The sequence below is a fragment of the Hesperophylax consimilis genome, chromosome 15 (assembly GCF_061612785.1).
Source record: "Hesperophylax consimilis isolate HC1 chromosome 15, BYU_Hcon_1.0, whole genome shotgun sequence".
Classification (NCBI taxonomy): Eukaryota; Metazoa; Arthropoda; class Insecta; order Trichoptera; family Limnephilidae; genus Hesperophylax; species Hesperophylax consimilis.
In genome coordinates, this window is record NC_142850.1 from 11,374,114 (window position 1) to 11,399,361 (window position 25,248).

General features: G+C 32.9%; 1 protein-coding gene across 1 annotated transcript in view; it reads left to right on the forward strand.

The window, feature by feature from the left end:
• Positions 1-25,248, forward strand: part of LOC149417291 (atrial natriuretic peptide receptor 2-like) — a 366,040-nt gene that overhangs the window by 300,668 nt on the left and 40,124 nt on the right. The window contains exon 5 of the mRNA XM_089640191.1: positions 10,115-10,307. Within this exon, the coding sequence (XP_089496317.1) occupies positions 10,115-10,307 (193 nt within the window). The remainder of the gene's footprint in view (positions 1-10,114; positions 10,308-25,248) is intronic.

The window sequence follows — 25,248 nt, forward strand, 5'->3', positions numbered from 1 at the left end:
CAAACCATCCTTACAGATTGTTGTTTTCCTCGGCCTTTTCCATCCAAAACTTAATTTATTGATTTAGGGTTATAATACTTAACCAAACTGAAAAACGAATACATAGCAAATATCTAGTATGGATATGTTCTATTGTATTTATTATTTTTTTAAATATAAAAATAGGCCTCCTTAAATAAATATAATATTTAAATTATAAGTAAAAAAAACTAAACCAACTATTCAAAATTTTAGACGCAACTTTTGCATTTATTTGCGACTCAATTAAAATTTAAAAACAAAAAAAAATCTCAACAACTACATAAATAAGATAACATAAATTAAGATTTAAAAAAAGTATTTCGATAGAGTTAAAATTAAATTTCAAATGACCGATTTATGTTGGAACACACATCTGTCTGATATAAATTCAAATTTCTACCCAAGAAAACCCCTTAATGTTTTCTAATTATATTAAAACAGTAGATAATGTACGACATTTTTTTTAGAAATTACGATTTACAAAAAAATGCCGAATTTGATTTTTAATGGTCTATATATCACAATTGGAAACTAAATAAAATAAAATAGCATCTATCCGTACTAGAAATTTGCTATACCCTTTGATTAAAAAAATAATTACCTAGTCAGTTTGGTGCTGCATGTTAACCGCAAATCCAAACGTATGTTTTGTATGAAAAATTCCGCGCAACCGTTTCTCTTAATTTTTGTGATTAAAAATTTAAAATTGTGTTGTTTCATTTACCTTCAATAATGCTTAACTATCGGCAATACCTTTTCCAGTTTTTTTTAATATTTATTTTATAATAAGGAAGTATTTATGCCCCATTCTGTGTTTAGCTAACTTTTGGAAAAACATCATTAGTTAACATGATTTAAGGTTTTAGCTTATCGTCACAAAACATTGCGGGCTATTTTGTGGTAAAAAAGAAGCTAATTTAGAAGAGAAATATATTGCTTGTAAACAAAAATTTCTTTCATTAGTTCAGTGTCTCACCGCGAAGTTAACGTTTGCTTTTATCGTGGTAAAATATAATATATTTCAAAAACATTAATTCCATTTGTCAATTTAACGAAACTCATTCGAAATATGTATTTTCTTGAATTTCTTCTTAATAAAGAAGGTTCTATTAAACCATGAATTTATTTCACCCCTCAATCCGTTTGTCGGTACGTAAGTGCCACATAGATAAGAAATTAGATAATTGAGCCTATTCGTTAAACTAACTCTACAATAAATTCTATAGCGTTCTTATCTTACAAGCATTGAAAGCTTTACCACTTAGTCTAAGTTAAATAATATATTAACTAGGTCAAAAACTGATCCCACTTACTGCGTAGCACAAATATTGAGGAGTGAGTTAGCCAGCAATGGACTGGAGCCACCGAAGTATCCCAAGACAATAAATTCAAATTAAATAAAAAATAAATTAACAATAAATTCTTAGTCAAATATTCAATAAATGCTTACAGCTTCACAAATCCTAGAATGATATCCCGTGATTTTTCACGGATTTGTAGATTAACTATCTAGAGCCGAAAGGGGTATTTATTATAAAGAAGATGCTAAAAGCTCCCACGTCGACAAAATAAATTTCCTTTAGCAGTTTTTAGTAAAATCTATGCCAAGAATATTTTGACTAAACATTAAAAAACTTTAAAAAAAACTATCCGCACTTTCACAGAACAAAAGCTAGTCAAAATGAGATTTAGAATATACCCTACCCATATTTAAAATTGCTCATGGACAAAGGAACTATAAAAACTTATCCACTATGTTTTATAATTCATATCCACCAGCAATGATTTCAACAAACAAATTTTAAAAACTGGCTTAAAGAAATCAAAGAAGAGGATAACGAAACATTTTGGTAAAATACTATGGGAGTAACAATCAGTTGATTGTAATTTTATTTTATGAAAAACCTTGTCCGCCTCGGCACAGGAATCCCTTGTGAGAAGGACCAAGACAAATATTTATTATGAATTATTTTTAAGGCTTATAACTTTGCTTATAATTCTAACGAAGCAAACATTTTCTTTTAAACCACTAATTTTCATAAATTTATCCATCAACCGGTTTCACTTGACTTAAACATTCTCCAGGGTAGCAATTTAAATTAAACAAAAATACAAAGGCATAAATAAATACATGGCATACAAACATGATATAGTTAAGGAGGGAACAATAAAACTGTGAAATAGAGAGAGGCTAGTATAACAATTATATAAAAGAAAGAGACAGAATTACAAAGAGCAAGGGTTTAAAGGATAATGGAATTTTTGTATAGAAATTAATAGCAACATGTATTTGAAAGAATAATTAATAATTTCGTTAATAAAATAAAATATATTGATATCAATTTTTTTACTAGGCTAAAAGTTATTTTGATCTTGATCTTTAAACTTATCTGGTAAATTTTGCACTTTAACTAGGTTGAGTTATAGTGAGTGCTTTTTCTCTCTTGGGCAAGTGCGTAAATTTAATAGGGGAACAAAATTCTCGCGCGCACCCTCCTCTATAAATAATTTAACAGCTTCCCAAAAATAGCTTTTTCGGTGATGTTCCCAGGTCGGCTTCTAGAATACGTTCTCGTTGATAAATAATTACAAGTTTTAAACTACCTGACGACATGTAAGGCACCATGAATAATAATAAATATTTTATTTAAATAGTTGCCCTTCTGCGGAAACTGGATCAAACTTGTTTCTAAAATTTTGACTGTAAATACCACTGAAAGCTAGGACAAAGCTAAGCTGAAACTACAACAATTAAATCATTAAATTTAACAAAACTCTGAGTTTGAAGAATAAAATCCGACTTAATTTGAATGGTGGTATAGAAAGCCCTGATTTATTACTCCAGTGTGAAGTAAGAGAGCCGAGGGTAGAATTTACCTGGTCAGCAGATTATGCAGCGCGGAAGAGCTCACTGCGCGGGAGATGCAGACCTGCGAAGATATGGCAGGTCCAGGGCGCAGACCAGCGAAGATGTCGCAGGGCGTGAGCGCGTGTGAGTCGCAAGCCAGGGATGATGTAGGCCCCCAAGAGCCGGGGCGTGGCGTGGAGGGCTGGTGCGTGGAACGAGGATGACGCACCGGACCGCGCGCTCAGTAGGAGTTTGCTCGGGACCTACTTCTCTGTATCTGCTAATTACTGACTGACAAAGTACTATGGCATAGCCCCTTATATAGGCGCAAATGACACATCGCTTTTGAGATAGCTGCCATTTCTGATTTCTGATTATTTAGTTTGCTTCAATATCGTCGATTTTTTCTGCATGACCAGTTAATGGCCGATCATTAACATATATTATTATTATTTTAAAATGATTAACTAACGTTCATATGACAAGGTTTTATGCATAGCATAAAGGATAACAAATAATTATAAGCATTAATTAGTCATCTGAAATATTAATACAAATTGAAAATATCTCCCGAGTAAAAATAAATGCCGCCAACGGGAATTGAACCCGTGCCTTCTGATGTCCGGTCAGGTGCTCTGTATCCACTGAGCTATGTCGGCTTATTTCCAATCCTACAAATGATTCAATATGTACTAGATATATCGCGTCATATAAATCATCGAAATATAAATATTATAAAGATAGCAGGCAAAACAAATATGTGTTAAACAAATGAAAAAAATGTTGGGAGTTCTTGCTCGAAGAATGATACAGTTACATATGTCCTAATGCAATAAAGACGGACTAGCGCAGTAGGTAGAACTCCGTCTCAATATCTAATATTGTCTTTAATAATTAGCAAAAAAATGTTGAAATAACGATAAGCACATATAATAAAAAGAGAAATGAAGTTAAAAATATTAAAATTTAAAATGTAATAGCAGTTTGCGGAGGATATTTGATCGTCTCCCGTCTTCAGATGTCCATTGGGGGGGTATGTTCCAACTGTCTTTCTTCGGTTCAGTTCTCTCCATTATCTCTGTTGACTTATTCTCTCTCTCACCTTAGGTAAATTCGTATTGCTGTATTTTCATATTAGCATTACTCGATTAAATATTGCCATTACTCGATTAAATATTGGCAGGCATGCAGACATTCCAAATAATGCTATTGAACAAAATAATTTCCTTGCACGTACGAAACGAAACATTGTGTATATACGTGAAATTTCAAAATGGAAATAAAACCGTTTGAAATTCAACATTTGCATATTTATTGAGTTTTCGAATGGTTAACAGTATATTTTGATTATTTATTCACTCCATATAAAAATTTAAAAAGTTTAAATATCATAGTAGTACCTTCGACCAACATCGATGATTAGTGCATTTATCATAATAATACAAAGGTACCTTCAATAAAACTAATACAAATATGCAAAATACTTAAAATCAATATTTTATGATAAATATTGATTTTAAGTCTTCAAATAGTAAAAAGAACAAAGTATATAGAATAAGTTGAAGTTTACTCACCGTGATTGACCATTATTAAGAAACTTTTCGATCCCTGAGTTAACCTAGAATGTCAAGGCTTTAATTCATTGCATCGCAGTGGGATGGATATATGCACATGTCCGTCACTCATAGACACACTGATTCCTTAATTCCTACCCCACTCTCATACCTTTTACCTTGCCATAACTTCCTCTCCTTCCTTCCTTAAAAAAGATCCTTCACACAGCACCTCAAAAGATGACATAGGTCCTGAGGGAGTTTTTTTTTCCTCAGGGCCTTCTGTATGGGATAAATGCAAAAAAAAACAATATGCCTAGGTACTCGTATGGGCCGGAGTCTGTCTGCAGGGATCCAAGAGGGAACTCAGTATACCTCTAAGAATATACTGTACTGTGTTTCAAGCTGAGATCGAAGCTATGGAAGCCATCTTGGTCTGCACAGAGGAGAATATACGTATTGGGTACAAGAATAAAAACATAAGCATATGTTCTGATAGCCAGGCAGCCCTAATGGTACTGGGAAGTAACCGATGTGACTCCAGACTGGTGATGAAATGCAGGACTTTTCTTATAGAACTCGCTACCATCAATAAAATAGCCCTAATCGAGGTACCAGGACATAAAGATATTGAGGGCAACGAGCGGTCTGACGAACTAGCAAGGAAAGGGGCGAAAGCACCACTTGTAGGATCCGAGCCGGCCGTAGGAGTAGCAGCTTGCCACACAAAATTACATATTGATAGGTGGGTCAAATCCCAGCATCGCAAAAAATGAGAGAGGGCACCTGGAATGAGACAATCCAAAGTACTCATAAAAGGACCAGACCCTAGACGAACCAAGAAACTACTCGATATGGACAGAAACTCGCTGAGGGAACTGGTAGGGCTACTAACGGGACACTGCCATCTCAGGAGACACATGCAGATATTGGGAGTGGAAAACATCAATAGATGCAGGAAATGTTAAGAGGATGAAGAGACTGCCAATGTCCTGCCCTGATGGGAACTAGGCTCAGATACCTGGGGAAACATACAGTAGAACCAGAAGACATAGCCACATACCCAATGACAACCACGGTGAAATTTATTAAAGGAACTGGGTTGTTATTAAAGGATTGAGGTAAAATGGGAGATAGAACAATGGGCCTATGGCCTAAGTGCTCACGGGAACTACGTGTAAACCGTCTCCGCTTTTAAAAAAATAGGTACTCGTAAGTTAAAAAATAGTATTAGATACGAGATTTAAAAAAAGGAGATAAATAATTAAGTTATTATAAAGGACAGAAATTAATCGCCTTTCGAAGATTAGTAAATTAAATATGAAGCTCAAATGACTGTGTAAATTACCCAACCTAAATATCTACCAATCTGTTACCCTATTCTAGCCCTGGTGGAATCCAGGGATTGATTTTTCACGAATAGGCTGATAACTTGTGAGCTGTCCTTTTTTCCACAACCAACAAATACAAAAAGATGTTACACTGGAGATTTCGATAATTTTCTTAACTCCCAGTTGGTCAAATTAACCCAATATTTTATCCCCGGGGATTAACTCACAGAATGCTGCTATATTTAATGGACACCAAATGAAGAAACGACTCTGACTATTGAGTTTATTTTGATTAAATACATTGTTTTATATATCTAAATGCATAAGTTATATATTTCTAAAAGCAAAAACACCGTCACTAATACTACTGACAGTTTTACAAACTTCTCGGTTGGTTATCCGCTTTTGTAACTTGCAAATGGATTGCTTAACTTACGTAAGCTTAGGTTCCGATTTGAATAAGTTACGCTAGGCAGCGTTGAATACAGAGAAGGTTTGCGTTTGTATTTGAGTTTGAGAAAATTATAGCTCAATGATTGTCAAGTTAGATTAGGAGCAATAATTGCCGTAAGACTGTAACCGTGCAATTCTAACTCGAATTGCTCAATATATCGATCGACCTTCATACCTAACAGGCAATATACTCAACATATACGCGACATAAATGACTAAACAGGTATATATTTATTTAATTAGCTCCATACAAGATGCCCTGAGGAAAATTGTTTTCCTATGCCTTTGTCTATGCTAAGTTAGAGGATGCTGAGTGGAGGGGATTTTTAAGGAAAGGAAGGAGAGGAAGTCCTGGGAAAGAAAGAGGTATATGGAGTTGTGTTTGATTAATTTGTATTATTTCACAAATTACTCATTTAAAATCATATATTGTACATTTGCAGCACGTTCTAGAACGGAATTTTTTTTAATATATATATATTAAATTTTTTTATTTTTCTTTATTCAGTGCATTGTTTATTAGTCATGAAGAATATTTAGACGACAAAGCTTGGCACATCCCCGTGTTGTAATGGTTGATTAATATTAAGTAAATTAAAAGAATATGTCAAGTATGAAATATGAAATAAAGAAGAATTTAAGAGAAATAATGTGGAAAGTATATACAAAAGAAAATAAGGAATATATAGTTATAGTAAGTATGGTGTAAGACCATTATTCAGAATTTAAATTTTGCTTGAAATGGCTTTGGCCGCGTTTAGTGATCAGATCTGAATGGCCAAGTACTTCCCCGCCTTCCTTCTCCCAATCTCCTTCCCTTTTCCATTTATTCAGCCTCACAACATACTTCCAACTTTAGATGACATAGTCTCACTGGCTCCAGGCGGTTGGGAGAAGTTGGAACTTTTGTGCGGTTTCATATTTTTTAAAAAGGTGTCCAGTACGTATGAATCCTTGGTTCAAGAGAGAACTGCTGGAGAGGTCGAAAGGCCTCCTTCAAAGTGTCTCTCTCTATCCGGCCCGCCATGCAGTAGATGGGCATATGCACCCGTTACCAAAGCCTAGACAAACCTCACCCCATAATCCCGGGCAATCCTGCAAAATCAAGGAGATCTTCCCGAGGCCACGGTAAACATACCCGCCTTCCAAATATAATAGTGAGTAATAATCTGCATACTTATGATTATCTTACGGTTAAAGGAGTTGTACGAGTACCTACATAGTATAATTTACGCTAGAATCAAATTGATCATAATAATATTGTGTTAGCTTATATTCCTGTGTAAATAATCCAACGTATTATATACACAACCTACATGCATATGTAGGTACGTACTTGAATAATAATATTCACCCCAATCTCGCAAAACCGCGTGAGCTTAAATAATACCAAATGTACACAATTACACGCGTAAATCGGATTATAAAATTATACAAAGGAAGAAAATGGTAGAACAACATTTCTGTTGTAAAAATGGGTTTTCGCATGTAGATGATTATTCAAAAATATTTAATAAGCGTTATTATTTACATGATTTTCATTGAAGGTAAATAATTCAAAACCAATTTAAATCTACGGTGACACGTGTTAATACTGCCTTGATCCTGATAAAATACCCACTTGGAAATTAATAATCGTAGCAAATATTGGTACATGGTAGGTAGACCTAACTAACATAAATAAGAAAATATTGAAAAAAAAACAGGTTTTTAGGAAAATTTTATGTAGAAAAATGACTAAAATTACCCTTATTGTACGGGCGTTTACAAATATTTGAATTACATAACAGTTTATTGGAACATAATAAAAAGAAACATTTCCAATTAGTTATGAAGAAACTCAATTCCAAATAAGTGTATTGTGCTACCCTCAATTATTGATAATATTGAAGTTATCTTTATTTGTATTTATCTTCCTAGTGGCTAAAAACTTCTTTAAATCAAAAAGCGCTTTCAATTCGATTTTTGTTAACATAATTCAAAACACAATTTTTCCAACCCTTACAGTAAATTTCTGAAAATTATTTGTAATTTTCAATCTCCTCGGAATGAGGTTATCTTCTCCAGACATGAGATGTCAACGAGATTTAGTTATCCGAATTTCAGAACCAAATCAGTACTACGGACTACTTACTAGGTATAGTCTACAGATAAGCTCGGATAGGCAGCTTCATGGGGGCATAACGGCTCAGGGTTGACAATGCCGCTGAAATGAATGAAATTATTCATTACCACCGAAGATATAAAACCGTAGAAGTGTAATGTAGGTTTTGCTGTGTGTCCTAAATTCTATTTATTTTTCTCCTTCTTTAGGCCTCATTACTTAGGATCGCAACCCCGCTCTAATTAATTACTCTGATGAACCAGCGATTCCAGTTCTACTTATAGGAAGGAATTGTCCTTGACCTTAAAATTAACGAATTTAGGGATGATTCCACCTAAGTATTGGTAAAGTAAAAAAAAAACTAATCCATTTTTTTTTCAATAAGAACATACTCAAATATAAACCAATTATTTTTTCATTTTGTTTTGCCTTGTGTAATGCAGGTAGGTGTAATTTAAAAAGGTGCAATTCTCTCCATGTGTAATTAAGTAAACCTGTGCTTCTTGCACTGTTTAATTCACACCAGTTTTATTTCATCCTGACACCAGGTTACTCCCGGAGGCGGATTCCCGTTCTTCATCCTTAGCCAAGGAATATACCTATCACCCTCATTTTAATTTTGGAATAATCTAGAACTAGTAAATCCATAGTGGCGACCGTTACGCAGCTACACTACTAACTTATAATTAATTTAACCCTTAAATGCATGATTTATTTATATTTCTGGAAAAAAATATATTTTGTAGATATTTACATGCATATGCAAGAAAATATAAAGAATTTTATTTTTTTGTAATTTTTTAATGATATTTGATTAAAAAAAATTGTTACAGGTTTACAACACCATGTATTTAATAAAAATTAATATGGAAAAAAAAATAAAAAACCTAAAAAAAATTCTCAAAACTAATAAGTGTACCGGAAAAATACGAGTTATTACATATAAGTATTGTATTATTGTATCTACTTACCTAAAAAAATCAAAATAATAACAGCAAAACAAAACTGTAATTCTAACCTCCAACCAATTTTCGAGAATCTTCACTTTGTTAAAGAAAAAGTGACATTTGACATTCGCGAAAGAAAAAAAAGGTGATGCCACTCGATAAAATATATTACCGTGAACTTGATAATTCTAAAACGGCGTGCATTAAGTATACACCAAAGAGTTAAAGGTGGTTTGAACGGTATGTTGCAGTTTTGCAACAGTATGCATTTAAGGGATTGGTTTGACTGAAACCTAGGAGTCAAGGGGTATTACATAATATTGGAGACATTATTTCAAATCGGTGTAGACTGTAGATCACACTTCTATGGATTAACTGTTCCGTGTTCAGGACCATTATAATGGAATAACACAAGAATTTAAATTATTGTTTCAGGGGTAAATTACGGCGAACAAAGCACTTGCAGGCATAAATTACCACTGCAAATTACGTAACAATGGAACACATTAATTATTTGGTAATGACGTAATGTTATTATTATACTAACACTTGTGGTTAGTCGGTTCTAAGACGATATAAGAACCATAAAGTAATTTAATCAGAATTTTACAATTTATTATTATTTTGCAATGCGCTTTTGTTTAAGAAAGATAAACGGTCGCCGGTTCAGTATAGCCTGACAATATTTTAAGATCTCTTATTAACATCGCGGTAGGCTGAAATTTGGTCTGTGTCATGATGGAGAATTGGAGCAAGGCTAGGAGAAATTCACGACGCCTGTGTGGGACCAGATGCGATGCCAACTCAGCCACGGTGGTTCTTAATAACATTATTTGAAAACTGATTTTTTTTTTCAGATCTGTAGCATCTCAGCTAATCATGGGCCAGTCCGTCATGGCGGAGACCTACGACCAGGTGACCATTTACTTCAGCGACATCATCGGTTTCACGCAGATATCTGCAGAGTCCACACCACTGCAGGTTGTGGACCTGCTCAATGATCTCTACACGTGCTTCGACTCAATCATCGAGAACTTTGATGTTTATAAGGTAAGACTAATCAACCATTCAATAAGCAATTTCCCATAAGCAAGCCTTTTAACTCTGTCTGTGTACACAATCATTACCGTATCCAAGTATAATATGTTTATTTTTCTTCTGATACCATCTCCGGTAACAGCATGGTTATCATCATGGAAAATTCAACAAATCTACAGGCTGCATATTAGAAGTCATTGAATCTGAGAAGTTAGAAGGTTAATAAATTAATATTGGTGCACGTGCACCATTGTTACATTAATGCGGAGCTCTACCAAAATCATCGGACTAAAAAAGCCAATGTCCAGCAATATGCTGATTTATAGAATTCACTGGGTAACGACCGGTGGCTGGCTTATCATGGATGGAAGAATATTTCAAGACCGCTGATGAAGCAATCGAGTTCAACAGAAGGCGATAGAATTTTAATTTGGAGGTTAAAATCGTCAGCGGTAATAGGATGAGGTAGACAGTGAGTAATTTAAGCTTATGTAATTCAGTACTTGAAGGTTAACATTATTCTTCCAATAAACACTCTACGTAATCGACGTATTGTCATTTCTCCACGCCTTGGAAAGGCTGACGCGGTAGCCAGCTAGCTACTGACGTCAACATAATTCTTACTATAGTGTCACTCCTACGGTACTACATGTATAACTGCATCTTCTAATCCTACTTTCTGGGACGTTTCCGTCTTCTCCGTTCATTCACGTCCGTCTAGTATAATCTATTTCTCCTGGCACTCCTTCCGTCAATCCACTTATAACGTACATAGTTCAAACTATCTACGCGCCTCTTTCTCAACCTCAATCTCGATTTCTTAAAGATATTTATGGATTTCCTTTTCAGAATTATTCATATGTAATATTATGATATTTCATGGACTTTCCATACACACTACGCCACATGAGTGAAAACTCCACTTCTATAGTCCTTATTCTGCCAGTATCCGTTCATCAATGCCGAATATAAATAATCAGCACCCCAATCCGGACTTTAAGGTAACATGTGTCACTCTCCATAGAGGGAAAAAAGTGACCTGTTTTAAAACTGGCAAGGTTTCAAAAGTTAAGTATAATCTGTAGCTATTGGAAAACAAAAAAAAATAGAATCGCTAAAACGGCTTAAAGTTTTGATTTATTTTCGATCAAACTTACTTTTTTCTCCATAACTACAGTACAACGGACACAAAAAATATATTTTTAGAAATATACATGATATTTTTGTTAAAAATAATACGTCTTCTGGATAAATCAAGATATTAAACATTAACGGATACCAACATTTTTTAATTATATACAACAAATGATAAATAATGATTTCATCAAATTGAATTTTATTCCAGTATAAAGTACAGTTATTACTTAAGTAATTACTAATATCCAAATTTGGCAATATATTTATGAAATGTAGCTTGGCGCGAATATATTTTTTTCGAGCATCAGAACATGATGCCTCTGCATTCAACTACGCACATTCATGTGTGGCAGAGAAATTTAGGTTAACAGAACTTTTTTACATTTCCATTAAATTATTTTAACAATTCGTCCGTCTTTATTCTATTCAGGAGTGGCGGATGTTTCAGTTTTAAATTGGTGGCCTGCAAGTCAATTAATTTAACGTAGTTGAAATTCATTTTCCGAATTAAAATATAAAAATTAAATTAAAAATTAAAACTCTCCTAAACTTTGAAAGACACTATCTTTTGATTATTCTTCATCGTAGCTCCACTATGCCCTTTTTCCATCGATAATCATTGATAGAATAATAATCTATTGGTGTGCAAAATACGCATTCCTCTGTATCACGTATCACCTTATTTTTGTGTATAGTTATGAATAATTAATACTCTTTCTCATTTTCCTTTAGCCATAGGCACCACTTTTTTGAGCGGTAACGCAGAGTGGTTGGAGGCACTCTAGTTTTTCCTTCCTTCCTTCCTTCTCTTTGCTTTAATTATTTCTCCCTTTCCTGTATTCTGAGACTTGCCTAAGTAACTTGCGAACGTAAATACTGGTGGAGTAGAATTAAGATTGAGGGGTTGGTATCGTGACAAAGTGCTAATGTTTTGAACTCGTGTTTGTTAGAAGGAGTACCGCACGCTTTCTCTATTGGTCAGCAAACAGACAAAGTCAACTGTTGAGACCCTAAGCTCCTGGGATAGATATGGTTAGAGCTAGTGTGGTTTTAGTTTTGCTCCTGCACAAGAGAACTATTCCCTCGTGAATTTTTGTCTTATTTATTAAATTTTCTATGCATACCACGCGAGAGTCTCACTGCTCGAAGCCAGTATTCCCAGTTGCAAATTTGTCAGAAAAAGGAAAGGGAAAATAGAAAATGGTAACTGTGAGGTTAGGATTCTCCTCGTAATTTGAAAGAAGTTAAACAAAGCTGTCATGATAAGTAATGTTTCAAATCTGATATTTAGAATTGTCGTCTCACTTATCTTCAATGAAACAAAGATACCACGTATATTATTACAATAATATGAATACATATTTTTTCAAAATATTTGATTTTAACTAATTTTTACATAAGTAAATCGTTCCTACGTTCATCACAAGAATATTAAAACAGTTTTTTTGTATATTTTTAAAGGTGAATACGGACGAATATCATATTTTCTTCCCAACGAAAGGACACTTGAGATCGAAGAAATGAAGTTATTCAAACATTTTTTATTTTGGAAATACGGATGCATCATATTAGAACAATCTTGAAACTTTTGAACAAAAATGGTTTTGTGAACTAATAAAAAAAACTTCACTTTATTATTTATAGTATTTTTTGACGTGTTTCGGAACCACAATTCTTTTGTTGGAATGAAATGGTTAAATATATAGTATAATTTCAATTTGAGAGCCATGTATTGTATAACCAACACCTCTGCTATAGGTCACCCCAAGTAGTTCGCTGCGTTTGGTAACTTGTCAGGGGTGCCTGGGTTCATGGGTATAGGTTTTTCCGGATCTTGACGAGATATATGTTTGCCCACCAACTGTGTGGCGGACCGGTTCAGGAGAGGCTGGTCGAGGGAGATCCTTTGACCTCTCCAGCAGGACTCTCTCAGAAAATCGGCTTGAACCGAAATATCCTCACTTATTCGAATGAGGATTGGACATTTTTCCGTTCTTTCTTACCTGTTTAAAATTAACGTGCTTCACTCCTTCGATTGTACATTCTGTGGTCTAGAAGTGGCAATTTTAGATCTTATATTTGTTGGTTTTCCCCCTCTAAACAAATATTCTCTCTTCTATCAAGACTTTTCTAATATTGTCTACTCTCCATTCTACATCTCATCTCTTCTGTCTGAATTCGACTCCAATCTTATATCTAAATTTTAAATTTGTCATATTGAACATATTAATTCACCTTCCTTTTCTCCACAATGGTCTGATGCTTTTTAAGGAACCCGCTTGCACAGCGCGGGTGTTAACTGTGCGCCTGAAAGCTTAAGATTAGGCTTACGGAATTCAATACTGCTTTTTTGTGAACGCTCTATGAAACAATTATTGAAATGATGGCCTAGAACACCCTTGAAGAGTGAGTGCCAGAAACATTTGAAAATTATATTTATATTTTTAATTGTAATGGAAATAGGATTTCTTAGTATTTAAGGCCTCTAATTTGTCCAATAATTCACCTTTGCTGTTAATATGCAAAAAATTGATACCTGTATCCTTATAAAACCGCGGTTGTTCAAAATTATGTAATTAGCAAATTACGTGGTTTTTGCTTAGTGAAATCATTTTATGTTTGTAATTTTAAAAAACCACAAAGTATTAGCTGAATAAAATAGTTCCTGAGGAACGAATTATTTATATCGCAATTACTATCTTCGGTGCGTTGCACGATGTAAAAACCTTTTTTTATATCTCCCTTGACTTTAATTTATAAAACTCGTTATCAACTTATTTACAAGTCCTGCGTTAATCTATAATTAATTCTAACTCCCAGCTAGTTTCAGTTAAATCGCACTTCAAATCCTTTGAATGAAGTACTCAATAAATATAACAAGAGACACGTTTCTTTAGAAACTGATGTACAAAAAATAGTACCAGACATGACATGTATGTTATGGAAGGTTTTTACTCGCTGTATGATTTATTATGCCATATTCGTGCGTAAACGCGTCCCTAAAGAATTGCGACCACGAATATGATAATCTAATATTCCGTTCTCGCTGAGCCAGTCTCGGCGTATAGCATACAAAGTGTAAACACGAGTCGCCATTTATTCTACGATATCAGTGATGTACATATACACTGCGCAGTGACTTATTAATGATATTCAAAATTATTTGTCTCAACAAAATACTGCTACCTTAAAACATTTTGTTTAAAAAAAAGCTGGAAAACAATATTTTCATCAATCCGACCTTTTTAAAGCTGAAAAATTAATGACAGTGAAACTAAATTTCTAAAACGGTGTTATTTTTATGTTTCATTAAAAATTAATAACTGAAATTTCTGGGTAGGTCTTCTTATTTTTTATTCAAATTTCATCAACGACATCACCATCATGAGCTATGAAGCTTTTAATTTAATCATTAAACTCTCATAAAAATGATAGTTGGATGGTAGCACTACTACCAACATCGTTAATATCCAAATTTTATTTAACTATCCAATTTCAGAAAAATGGGTATGTGCGCGCTTGTGCGTACATGAGTGCCTCCAAAAGTTTATATGATAAATTATCATCAACAACGTGTCTATTTGCTGGGTTTTAGCTCGATCGGATATCGGAAAGTAGGTTAATTTCTACTTCGAAATTCCATTTCATTAATTTATTCGTTTATTCATTAAATCACGAAAAGAACATCGAAAATTAAGTAGATGTTTTTAAAAAGACGCTCTTTTGTTTTTTACATATTTTTCAATCCGAGCTTAATGCTAAAATCCGGCTGTAAAACTATCATGTTTATATAGTGACATTATATATGCATTCATTTTTGGTCTAGACATTCTTGATTTTTCGGTTACAAGTCACCGTACGCTACTGCTAAAATGGGCACAGGGATAGGGGCTGTCAAAAAAGAAAAAAAACGAGACCAAGTATTTAATTCATAGAATCGTATAAATATTACGTACCGACATAAATAAAAAATTATGACTAAAAAAAAAAATCTTTTCGTTTGATAAATGTTAACAACATTTTCACAAAAGTATGTCTGATGAATAAAAGATACTCGTATGATTAACTTATTTTAAAATTAAAAATTGCCTGGAATAAACATTTCTATCGTCTAATAAATGCTCGTGGGTGTTATTTTATTGGTATATCGTAACATTTTGGAAGACTTTCGTTTTATTAAGCCATTCCTTTTTAGAATTCAATAAATTATTAGGTACCAATCAAAACGAAATCAAGGCTACTGCTTGTCGTTTTATTACTAAGCAATATATTTTCGCTCTACCCCTAAATATAATACAACTGTATTTTTGAGTTAGGTACTGATGGTGTTATTTAGTTATGTGTACGACAAATTTAATAATCTTAACGTCATTCTCTCATAGAAGTGGGCAGAGATAATAGACCAACATGCAACTCTGTCAAAACACTTTTGCTTCTTTTGTCGTTTCATACGTTACTCTTGTCTTATACCGAGTGGTTTCTGTCTCAGTATCGCTCAGGTGAAAGACCTCAATTCAGAATTAAAACATTTGCTTGGTGACCAGATCTGAATAACCTTATACTTCCCCACCTTCCTCTGCCCCATCTCTCCTCCACACTACTTTCAGTCTCATAAAACAGTTGATGTTGGCTTAACGAGAATGGGTCGCTTCTTCGACTCGTTTTTGTGTAAGACGGCTCGTATGTGGAACAAGTTATCGGCATCTGTTTTTTCCTCCTTCATATAATCTGGGCCTCTTTAAGACCCGCATTAATAAATCCCTCCATACAGCCCCTTTCTTAACCCGCCTCACAACCCTGTCCAACCGGTGGCGACATACCTCCCTGCCTGTACACTGTACATTCACTGGCGCTCTTGTGAGGTGTCACATACAAAAAGAGAATGTACTGTTTTTAAATATAGGTATATAATGTATCTATAGTTAATAGTTATTAGGTAATAGTTATTTATAAAAATATATATATATACGATTGACAACCATCTTACCACGCCTATTAGAATAGGTATCTTGATCAAATTATTTTTCTTTTATTTTGGAATAACTTAGTGAGTAAAACCTCTAATTTTAATATTTAATTATTGAAGACAATATTAGACAAGAATCTTGGGTTCGAGTCCTAGATGTGACCGTATCCTTTTCTGATTTTTTTTGGTTAATCGTTACATGTTGCCAATCCGAACATTTTCATAATCGATTTATATGATCCTCATACCATCCCCCAAAGTTCGGGTTGGGGATTTTGTAGTTCTCGTAACTTACGAGAACTACAAAATATTTTTAAATTCCTTTTTTATCATCTTTCAAAGGCTTTCTTGAATAAATTGTATTCTACTGTGCGAACTACGAGTATATCACCACTCGGTTACGCGACGTTGGCAGGCAAATGAAGGAAGAGGCTATAGAAAGAAATATGTTAATATGCGTTTCGACGAAGCGGAGATTAAAATGTATAGACGTGTGGTTTAACAAAATAACGGGTTGGAGAAACTACCCGTTTACAAGCTGCAAAAATCGGCACCAAGCGGTTGTTCCTAGTCTAAACCAAAAAATAACTTGTTTCTTATTTATCCTACGGTTTTTAAACGTTTTATTTATAGTTTCTCACAGAATATAAAATATATTTTTTCAAATAATAATCTACCTTACTAAGACTAAGTTATCGAGGTTGACAATTTACACATTTGAGTGAAGCAATATAATTTTAATCACCACATACTAAACACAAAATATTACAAGGAAAAAAAAAACGTGTTACATGAGTGACCAGTTGGCAACTTTGAGAATGCATTATAACAATATTTGAACCATAATTCAAAGAAACAAAATAAGCAAAAAAATAATTGGGGTGAATCTCTGTTTTTAAAAAAACGGAACTTAAGCAAAAACTTATTATCAAGGGAAGGATAATGATAAAAAAAATATTAAAACAATCCCCTGTGAAACCAAACATATTATCAAATATTTATAATTTTACTAATGAATAGGTGAACTAGTCTGAAAGAATGTTAAATTAGTGGAGCCTGATCAAAATTGTTTAATTGACCAAAATATGTTAGTTAGTTGTGTTATTTCTGCATAATTATGTTTTACTTATTCAATTTAATATTAATATCGTGATAACATTTTTGTAGTGTGTCATAGGAATGATAATTTTTCAAATTAACTAGGTATTTATTCATCAAAATTTAGCTCGGCTGTTTCAGAACATTGTTTCTTTTATCTAATGTTTTATTAGTCATTGAATCTACCCAAACAGAGAGGACTGACCCAAAGAATTGCGGTGCGGCCATCATTAAGTCCAACCTCTGCCATTACTTGGTTGTTGTTGGTAGACTAATGGATCATAAACAGATCTGCAAACATAAAAATCACAGAACTAGGTAACTAAAGTAACCTTTCTTGTAATTAAATGCATTTATTTATGCTACAACCGATTAATAAATATTTTATGTGGTTCAAACATTTTGACTCGGTAAGAAAATAGATCAGATACCTCATTAATATTTTCTCAAACCAATGACATTTTCAAAGTCAATGGCAGAAAGTTTAGCCATATTAATTATTTTTGACACGTGTCGCAAAATAATAAGACCGTCCCCTTGTCCTTTTTATAATTCTATTTGCTTTATTTCCTAACAACCGTTTTTTACCAACTTGTTGTACCAACGTTACATAACATAATAATGTCACCTCTTGCGTTATTATATTTGATAACATTGTTTTTCTTTGAAGTCAACTTGAGTACTATACTCCCGTCTGGAACCCACATTACTATTTTTTTATTAAATAAATAAGGTAATCACATATAAACTCGAATTTAAATTGGTTTTCTACATATTAAGAGATTTGAATACAAGTTTTCCATAGAAACATTTGCTTGTATTTGAAAGAGGAGTGTACTGTACATTACTATGGTTATTTATAAGAAATTAAGAATATAATAATTATTTTATGCTAAAGTGGGAAATTCCAGTGAGAAAATAAAAAAAAAATTATATTGCATGTTTGGTAGATGCAATATATTTTATACAGAAAATGGGTGATATACGTTATTTTTAAGAGCAATTAGGGGGAAAGGAGTTTTTTTGATAAGTTTTTCTTTAAAATATTTTTCAACAGTATTCAATGTTATAATCATTAATGCTTCTAGTTTTTTCCTGTAATCGATTGAAGAGAAAATCAGCTGCTAACAAAAAAACTCCTTGTATAAGCAATAAGGTTTAAATTCCCCTTTAATACCAGCCGCCTGTTCTGATTTACACAAGAAAAAAACATCACCAAAAAGTGCACCCATTTAAATGTTTTATTATAATTTTTTAAAGAATCTAATTTTCCACATTATACAATAAAATCATAATCGAAAAGTCTTTTGCAAGTAGGCGATTTTGAACTTTAAAGCAGTTTTTAAATGCCTTATACTTTATTTCAATCTGGGTTTATAAAAAGACTTATTAAAAAAAGATTATTTCAAAGTCCAAGATGATATTAAATAAAAATATTTCTGACCGATCAAATTCTCAAACCAAAAACACATAATTTTACATTAACTCGTAGTGCTTTGCCGTGCAAAAAAAATCTTAAAAAACCCCTGAAAATTCTCGAGTGGCGTGAACCTATTGGCAATTCAAAATAATATTATTTTTGGTAGAGTTTTAATCGTATTATTACTTATCTCACACCATGCTAACTCCAAGTTGTAACGAATTTCGGATACAGACCAAGGGTAAAAATAGCACTTCACGCCTTCACGGATGCTGGCATGGATGAGCAAAGGGTACGGGCGTATTTAATGTACCTACCTACAAAACTTCCCTTTAACCAAAAGCCTTCCCACCGCAAATCTTCCCACCTCCAACCTACATCAGGTCCAGATTATAAATAAACTACACTGTTTTATGACGACAACTTGGAAATATTTGGACGATTTCATCCATGTACTGACCACAAACCTTTTACGTACCTTAAGCCATCACTGAGTCCTAATGATATCATCATTTGTGGTTTATTTTTTTTTTTTTGGTTACCCATATAGGACAAGTTTATTACTCAGCAAATATGTGTATGCTATTTTTGATATCAGATTTTAAAAATAGTTAATTATTCAAAATGTTGATGTTATATAAATTAGATTATCGAAGCCAACGTTTGAAGTAAATAAAGTTTAAAACGAATTAAGCAAACAGTCAGCAGCATCTATCTAAATATAACAGATACATTTTTTTTTAATTTTACAATCGTCGGTAAATGTCAAGAATTTGTATCTATTCGAATTTTTATTTGGGTTATTTATATCTAAGTGCAAAGAATATTTTTTTTCAGGAACATCCTTTTCCTTTAACTTATTTTGAAGGTTATACCCATCAATGTAATATATAATTGAAGAAGAATATAATATCAATGAATCTACGTGAAACATGAAATAGAACCGGATACAGAAAAAAAATATCGGTCAAAACTAGGAATAAATAAATGAAATACTGGAAAAATTAGTTGCAAGATGATATTTTAAATTTTGAATTTAAAATATAATATCAGCAAATATGGCGTTCAATAAATAGTTTTTATTGGTCGAGTGGTTTAAGATGCTTTTTGCGGAAAGACAAGAGATACTGAGATCGATTCCTATTTGTAATCGTCATCCTTTCATTTTCAGTGTTTTGTTCTAATACGTTTCGCTTAGATTTTTTTTGTTTTATATGTGAAACCGCACAAAAGTCTCAACTGCTTCCATCCGTCTGGAACCAGTGAGACTATGGCATCCCCGATCGAGGTATGTTGTGAAGCTGAAGGTAGTTGGAGAAGAAAGAGAAGGGGGAGTGGAAGGTGGGCAATTGAGAGCTGGTCACCAAATACTACAATATCCTTTTCAAGCAATGTATCAATTATGAATGGTGGTCTTACACCAGGGCGATACTGATACTTCCTTCGTCCATTCGCTCTACATGCCCAAACCATCTAAGCGTCCCTTTTCTCACTTTCTTAATCTTACGAGGTTAGGTTAAGTTGGCACAATAAAACATTCAACGTGCGTATTCGTAAAATATTTAATCACACCTTCAAACTTATAAAAAGAGTTTGACTAGATACAAAAAAGGGCGATATTCTTATTCAAATTTGAAGTAAAAATATTGTTTCCGATAAAACTTTTCCGTTTTTTATCACAATTATAAAAGTTTAAAGCCTACACGAGGAGACATTTGCTGTCTTACATTAAACTTATTTAATTAGATTTCTTTTTTTTTCTTTTTTTTTAAAGAAACAAGCTATATTGATTACAGGGTGCAAGACAAAGTGCAGATTTATACTGTTGTACATATTGGGTACCAACGATAGTATCTATTCCATTATTTTTTTTCATCTTTATTATGAAGATTTTTTTCTCCTTATTTAACCTTTTTTTACACTAACCCCACACAGGAGGCCCTGAGGAAAATAATTTCCTCCAGGGCCTATGTCATCTTTAAATTTAGCTATACGATTATGCACTACACAATTATATGCATTATATTATAATTTCTTTTTTCAGCTGGTGTTTGTGTTTCAGGAAAGAAGTAATTTGAATAATAATATATGGATGATTTGTAAAGCGCCGTTTTTGCGAAAAATCACCTAAATGGCTTATTATAAAGAAAAGGCTGTACGTATAACGTGAAAAACAAGTTAAAAAAAAATCCTAGCTTTCCTTTGTTCTTACATTTATACAGAGACACAAATAACAATTATTTACTTTCTCACCTTCCTCTTTCGCATCTCCTTTCTCCTCCACGCTACAATCAGCCTCACAAAATACCCCAATTAGTCAAGCCATAGTCATACTTGCTCCAGACAGTTGGGAACACCTTGGACTCTTATGCAGTTGCATATAAAAAATAAATTTAAAAATTACAAGTACGTTAACAATAAATTGGGTGGGTTATAAACTCTAGTAGAGTTTGTAATGTATTTTTAGTGATTTTTCTTATATGTAGTTTTATACGAGTTTTTATTTTATTTTATGTTACTGTTACATGCTTAACGAATATCGTTTTATATTTAGTTTAGCTTAACGTTATTTCATGCTTTAAAAACTTTGCGTATAATTTTTCATAACTGAGTAGGTAAATTATGTTCTTATTACTATCCAAGTAAACGTGTGGTAAAGCTGGATGGGAAACCAAATAATATAAAACTATTAATATGCTCAACACAAAATATCTCAAGAAAACATATTATATGTTATATTTCATCTGGGCGTGAGATATAATTCATAATATTTTATAATTTATAAAACCAACAAAAAATTCTATTCACATTTCATCAAAGTATAGAAAGGTATATTTTTTAATTTAGAACAAATCAAATTGAATTATATTTTTATAAAGTTCTGCAAGTTTTTTGATTTTTATTATTATTACACATGTTTTTGCTTTCAAGGCCATTTTCAAATTGTCCTTGGACTTGATAGCCGAATTGTAACGAATTAACTAACCATCACGCCGTTTCCCCGCAGGGTAGGCAGAGAGGACGGACCGCCAAACAACTCGGTCTTGGCACAAACTTCTTGCCTCATTCAGATTCATACATCGTCTCATACATACTTTTCTATTATTATGACTCTTGACATGGCCCGACTAGAGTATCTGATTCACTTGATCGTGCCATGCCTTCCTCGGGCGTCCCCGACTTCTGCTAAGATTCGCATTTGCATCATATATCCTCCTTACACTCCTATCTTCGCTCATTCGATCTACATGCCCAAACAATCTAAGCATCCCTTTCTTAATCTAACAATAATAATAAAAAAATAATAATAAAAAAACCAAAATGCAGAACTAAATGACTCTATTATTAAATTTGATACAACTTAATTTAATTTAAAAAAAAAATAATGGAGAGCTACGAACTTAACAAAAAAACAATTAATATAAAATCATCTACTCATAAATAAGATCTACGAATTAAAAACAAAAACAACAGATAGGTAGATCAAGATTTACAGGGTGTCGCGTGTTGTAAGTGTTTCGAAAGTGTGTCTGTCTGTGAGACTGGTGTGAGATGTGAGGATCTATAGAATTAGAGAGGTGTGAGTGCGCATTAGTCAGCTTATTTTATTATGATTTTAGTTGATTTTATATGAGGGTAAAAAAAATAAGTAAAAGGGTATTGAATTTCTCTCCCGTGCATTAACTTTTCTATCACATGTTTTCTATAAAAAAACTCTGAAGCACAAAGTTGCGATTCCGTTAGAAGTATTTTTCTTTCAAGTATTTTCTGCATACTACTTTCTTCTGTACATTTTGTACATATTGTCTACCAGTGTTGACGTATTTTGACAGCTGCTTCAATTTACCTAGCTTTAACAATCATAATACTAGAAAATCAAACTAAAAAAGTGGTTAACTCGTCTAATCAGGAGAGTGCGCGTTGGGACAGTGAATTTTTTATCCCATAAATTATCTCGCTAAGGCGGAATACTCGTCATTATTCTGGTGTTTGTACCACAAAATACAACTCAGTGCAAAAGTGACTCGATCATTATATAAACACAAAAAACCTATCCCAAAGGCGTTTTTAGCGTCACAAAGGCTCTGCCATCTCTCATACAAGAAACAAGCATTGTGTCGTTTTTTTTCTTTTTGAGTGAAACTTTGAAAAACTACCTTTAAAATGAATACACTATGCTCCATCTGTAAAAAAAACATTGACACCCCGTCAGACTTCATCTCATGTTGTATCTGCGACGATAACTACCATTTCATTTGTGCCGATATCGAAGAGACCTCACGGCGAGGAACTAAGATTTTACAGTGGCGCTGCAAACTTTGCACAAAAACACAAAAAAACTCAAAAAAAAATACGTCTGATAAAAATCTAGAACTGACATCTATCGAGAAACCTAATAAACAACCATCATCAACACCAAAATCTACAATTGCCGCCTCATCATACGCCAGTGTGAAATTACCACCAACAACCACAGATGGCACTAGTAATCTGACAATCGATCTATTTTTAACTGAATTCGCAAATTTCAAAGACTCAGTTAATGAATCTGTTGGAAAAAAATACGATGCAATCCTGCTCCAAAATAATGAAATATTAAAAACCATTCAAAACATATCTCAACAGCAAGAAGATTTAAAATATCGAATAAATAATTTGGAAAAACTACATGAACAAGTAAACTCAGCCTTAAATTCAAGACTTGAGGACTTAGAAAAAAAAAGCAAAAAAAATAAAGAAAATGAAATAAAAATTTGTCTCTTGACAGAACGAAATGAAGACCTAGAAAAAAGAATAATAGCGATCGAGATTGACCAAGAAAACAGGAACAGACGATTTAACAATACTTGTTTGGAACTTCGAGGGCTTCCAGAATTCAAAGAGGAAACATCACAAACCTTAAAAGACATTATATTCAACACCAGTTAAACAGTAGACTGCCAACTAAATACAAATGATATTTATAATATATATAGAGTATCACAAAGAAACAAAAATATTCCTCCAACAGTTAAACCTAGGTCAGTGGTAATTAATTTTAATTCAATACCGTTAAAAGAGGAGCTCTTTAATGCTATAAAAAAATATAACAGGTCTTGCGAAAAGATTGGGGGACAAACTAAACACGGGAACAATCGGATTTTCTGGCCCCATTACACCCATATACGTCTCAGAACTCCTCACGTCTAAAAGCAAACGGCTTTGGTATCTAGCTCGCCAACGTGCGACTGAATGTAAATGTAGGTACGTCTGGACGAAAGCAGGTCTAATCTACATGAAAAAAGATGACTCTTCTCGACCTATATTAATAGACTCAGAATAAGCTATACCGAAGCTCTGACTACCTGTTTTTTATTCTAATTATCGTGATAAAACTACTGACTACCGCTTTAAATCGCCATTTCATACTCTATTACATAACAGCACTATATTATATGAACACCTAGGTTTTTGCATAACTCCAATTCGTACTGGAATAATTTTAATCCTAATTTTAATTTTAACTTTTATTTTAATCTTTATTCTCTCTAGAATGGTAACTACACTTATTATAAGATTATTATTTGATTTATTAGTAATATTACTAATAATTCGGCAAAAGAGAACTCTAATCAACATATTTTATATAACCCAGATATTACTTATTTTTCATACTTATACTACTTTTTACTGTCTTTTGAAAGAGAAAATGCCACACACTAACTTCATACGTTATTTATTTCCTGGATTTTATTTCAGATATTGTTTCTTACTCAGATATATTTTATTTTTACTAACTACATCATTTTGTTTACAGTTTTGTCGCTACATATTTCGTACTACAAGTATTTATATAATAATAAAATACTGTTTTAATACTTTACCCAGAAAACAACAATTAATTTTTGAATTCTAATGGTAATAAACGATCTTCAACATGAAATCGATAGTATCTTAGTGCTAAATACTGAAATAATTTTTGAAAACATTAACAAAATTATGCAATTTAATTGGGAATCTAATAGGATTAATATTGTTCATCAAAATATTAGAACGATGGGGAACTTGGATGATTTTCTTATATTTTTGGAAGAAATAAAAGCTGTGGTAAAGTTCCATGTACTAATTCTCACTGAATGCAGGTTAAATGATTCATACATAGCCAAAAAAATTTCAGGCTATAACGAATACCATACAACATCGCATATTAACCAAAATAGCGGAGTAGTAGTATATATCGACAACACATTAAATTCCTTAGTACAAGAAATAAACATAAATCAGTGTAATTGTTTAAAAATCAACACGAGAATTTAGGTATCCTAGCTATCTACCGATCACCATCGTTCAAT